Source organism: Aulonocara sp. 'chitande type north' Nkhata Bay, linkage group LG18 (genome assembly GCF_057382095.1).
Source record: "Aulonocara sp. 'chitande type north' Nkhata Bay isolate Kocher_YH1m ecotype deep benthic linkage group LG18, A_spYH_male_GT1.1, whole genome shotgun sequence".
In the NCBI taxonomy this organism is placed as follows: Eukaryota; Metazoa; Chordata; class Actinopteri; order Cichliformes; family Cichlidae; genus Aulonocara; species Aulonocara sp. 'chitande type north' Nkhata Bay.
In genome coordinates this window covers 21,823,304-21,826,918 of record NC_141361.1, presented here as the reverse complement: position 1 = coordinate 21,826,918, position 3,615 = coordinate 21,823,304, and the positions used below count along the sequence as shown (strand labels likewise).

The following is a 3,615-nucleotide window of genomic DNA, read 5'->3' as shown; positions in this document are numbered from 1 at the left end:
CTAAAATGTCAGACGGGGCTGTGAACTACACAGCAGACGGGAAAAGGTGGTCTCAGGGAGAGGGTCGTGACTCAGGCAGTGAAGGTCAGAGACACTAGGACACAAAGAGGGTGTGCCTGTGATTGGTCAGGCAGGAAGAGGTGCATTACTTTGAGTGTCTTACAGTCTTTGCAGGTGGAAGCCGTTGTGCCAAAAAGTGATCACCTGCCAAAAAATGATTTCGAATGCTTCCATGTGTTTTTTATGAGTAATGTCTTTACATATGTTGGTAAATAGACTTTGGTGAACTAGGTCTACAGATGGGTTATATATAAAATTCCCTCTTTTTAAAGTATCTTTATAACTTTGTGATATTGTACTTACATTATAACCAATGCGGTCCTTTTTGTCAAATTAAAATATGTTTACAGAACTATTGTTATATTTGTTGCAATTTCTGCTGTTGCCTTGGCCAGATTACTCTTAAAAAAGACATTTGTAATGTCAATGATATATTTTTTAAACTCGATAAATAAAGGATATATAAAAGTCACTGGCAAAAAACTAACTACCTTCTTACAGGAATGTTGTTTGTGACTCAAGATGACTTGATATCATTCATGAGGGATACATGTGAAACATGTTTCACACATTATAGTAAAATGCCGCCATTCACCCGGACCATGACAGTCTTATCATGAGTTAATGCTTCAATTTGAAATTTGACCGTATTATTGGTATTCACAGATTATGCACCACAGGCTTTCAATGTTGCAGCAATTAAGCCATTACTTAAAAAGCCCTTATTTGATCCACCTTTCTTAGCTGAATACAGACCAGTATAGACCAGTTGGATGATTATCTATAAAGGAAAAAGTTCATTTGAAGACTTTTGTTTCCCTGTGTCGCATAAACAGCATTAGTGAAGGTTAGATGTGACCTTCTTATGACATTTATCTTTTGTTTTGTTTTTAAGAAGAGCTAAGGTATGCGGTAGAAATGCTACTCAAACAGCGGGTTTTCGATAAACAGACAGTTATGGTATTCAACCCTCATTAACTTCCTTATTGTTTGCTAGCTCCACTGAAATGAAAATTTCTACCTGTTAGTCAGGTGAGTTAGGTGAACTTGTGGGTCACAAGACCGAGAAGCTGAAGTCTGACACTATTCACTATGTGTTTGATTTGAACTCATCGGGTTGTATGTAGAGACCAAATGGTACAATCAGCTGTCAGAGCAGGTATTCACAAAATCCGCTCAGCACAGTTTTATGCAATAAAATCGTCTATTTTCCCAAGCACATCCAGACAATTAACATGTTTCTACACATGCATCACACCACAAACATATACTTGTCACCAAAGCACAAAAGGGAATCCCAGTATCCATCAGCATACCAGCAAGAAAAAACGGCCACTTTCTACTTAACAAACTGAATGAAAGTGGGCAGTATGTAGTTGGTTTTTAACATAAAACCTCCTATTTTTTAGTTTCATTGTTAAACGCTCAGTTCTGTCATTAGTTAGCTAACTTAAATTAATTAATTGGGTTTATAAGTAGTAACCAACTGACCAAGCTAGTGACATCACATTCTGTACTGGCACAAGATGGTCCTGCACATGCCCTAAAGAAGAGCAGGACAGCTGGGTGCCTTAATTCTAACAGTAGGTTTGCTTGTTAGACTATTGTATTGCATTTGCATGCTTTCACAACTTTTACTTTGTATTCTCCAGTATAAAAATTCTCAGTTTAAATGTTGAGTTCAAGTTCACCTTAGAATGTAGCTGAAATTGCTATTTATAATGTTGACTACTACTGCTGCTGATTTCCAGCGAGAAGTCCAACATTACTCACTGCGTACTGACAGACAGTTGCTTTTGCTATTTCTGCTGTTATTTCAGTTAACCACTCATGTTACACCGCTTATAAAGAGAAGGATCATTCATGGGGCTTAAAACAGGTTTTTCGTGAAGTGTTATCTTGTCTCAATCACATTGCAGATAATTATTATCTCTGAGTTTTCTTTGTGCTTGTTTATTGGATAGGAAAAAAATAGGGACACTTCCGTCTTTGTGATACAGTATATATCTAGAGCCTTGTGGGGGGAACTAACACAGATGAAGAGAAATTCTGAAAAGATGAAGACTGCAGTCTTAACCTTATGCCTCTTCTTTCTGTGTGCAGCTGCCTTCCCTCAGGTGGATGGCCAAGCATCTGAAAGTGAAGGCTCCCTTGTTGAGACACCTCAACTCTGTGCTGGGACAAATGAACAACTTTTCCTAATATTACGACAACTAGAATCCAAGCTGAATAATGCTGAGAAACAGCTGGCAGATCTGAAATCATCAATCCAAGGTAAGAACATAACACAGCTGGAGGTTTTTATTCTGACATGTATAGATTTTTATCAGTGTACTGATACAGGTTCAGGTTTTGTTGTTGTCAAACCAAACAAATAATCCCATATTTCCATGCAACTCCAGGCAACCGTGTGGCATTTGGAGCATCTATCGGCAATGTTGGAAATACTGGACCAATGAGTGCAGAGATCACACTGACTTACAAAAATGTCTACTTTAACTCAGGCTCTTACAACCCTGCAACAGGTAAACTTACCATAATTATGTGTATTTATACACATGTGAGTTTATTTATTAGATAAGTACTGCATTTCACTACCACTGATCTTCTGCTCTGCTTTATAAGCTGTAACTGTGTCCATCATCTCTAGGTATTTTTACTGCTCCGGTCAGAGGAGTTTATTACTTCAGCTTCTCTGGTCATAATTTATCAACTAGACCGATGGGGCTGCGTCTGATGAAGAATGGAGAGCAGATGGTGACAGTGTACAACCATGCTGCTGGAAATCGCTATGAGACAGCCACCAATGGCATGACTCTGCAGCTGGCTGCAGGAGACCAGGTGTACATGAGGCTCCGTCCGGACACCTGGATTATTGATAATGTCAACAACCACAGCACCTTCATTGGCCATTTGTTATTCCCTCTGTAAGCTCAGACAAGCATGATTTGAATAGCAAATGAGTAAACAGAACAATATTGACATGCAGGTTTTGGTTGATTATTTTTGGTGGTGACAGAGGTGGCAGGGTTACAGTAACAATCTACAGATTTAGAACTTGGTGGTGGTGTCAGAATTAAAACCAGTATTTTAAAGTTTGTCTCAATGGAACAATAAAGTCTGAATATGTGCAGCAATTCCACTTTTCTTTTTTTTAGTGAGTTAGGCTCCTCTGACTCATTTTAAGGTAAACATAAATATATATATGTGTGTGTATGTTTGATGTCTAAAAGTGATTTCTCAGTTATAATCAATAAAAGAGGTTTTCTGATTTATGTCGGTGTATTTTTATTTTTATTATTATGTGCAAACCCATCTAGACTTGGGCTGAGTTAAGTTCACTAAAGTTCTAGCTACATCTGGACACGTTTTTCTAAATTATTCTGTTATAACAGCTATAAATAAAATTAAGAATATGAAGAAAATTAAACACAACAATTATTGCTATTTGTTAATAATTAATTAACTAATTGATGACAATTAATAATCCAAAATTAAGTCATGTGTACTATTAATCTTTATTAATTATATCAATAAGTAGAATGATATACACTT

At 37.0% G+C, this 3,615-nt stretch overlaps 1 protein-coding gene across 1 annotated transcript; it reads left to right on the top strand.

Moving 5' to 3' along the window:
- Nucleotides 1–2,096: 2,096 nt before the first annotated feature.
- Nucleotides 2,097–3,325, top strand: LOC147308490 (complement C1q-like protein 2). The gene is made up of 3 exons (XM_086272262.1): nt 2,097–2,334; nt 2,463–2,585; nt 2,711–3,325. The coding sequence occupies exons 1-3, from the start codon at nt 2,097–2,099 to the stop codon at nt 2,989–2,991; spliced, it is 642 nt and encodes a 213-aa protein (XP_086128388.1). The 3' UTR covers nt 2,992–3,325.
- The last annotated feature ends 290 nt before the right edge of the window (nt 3,326–3,615 follow it).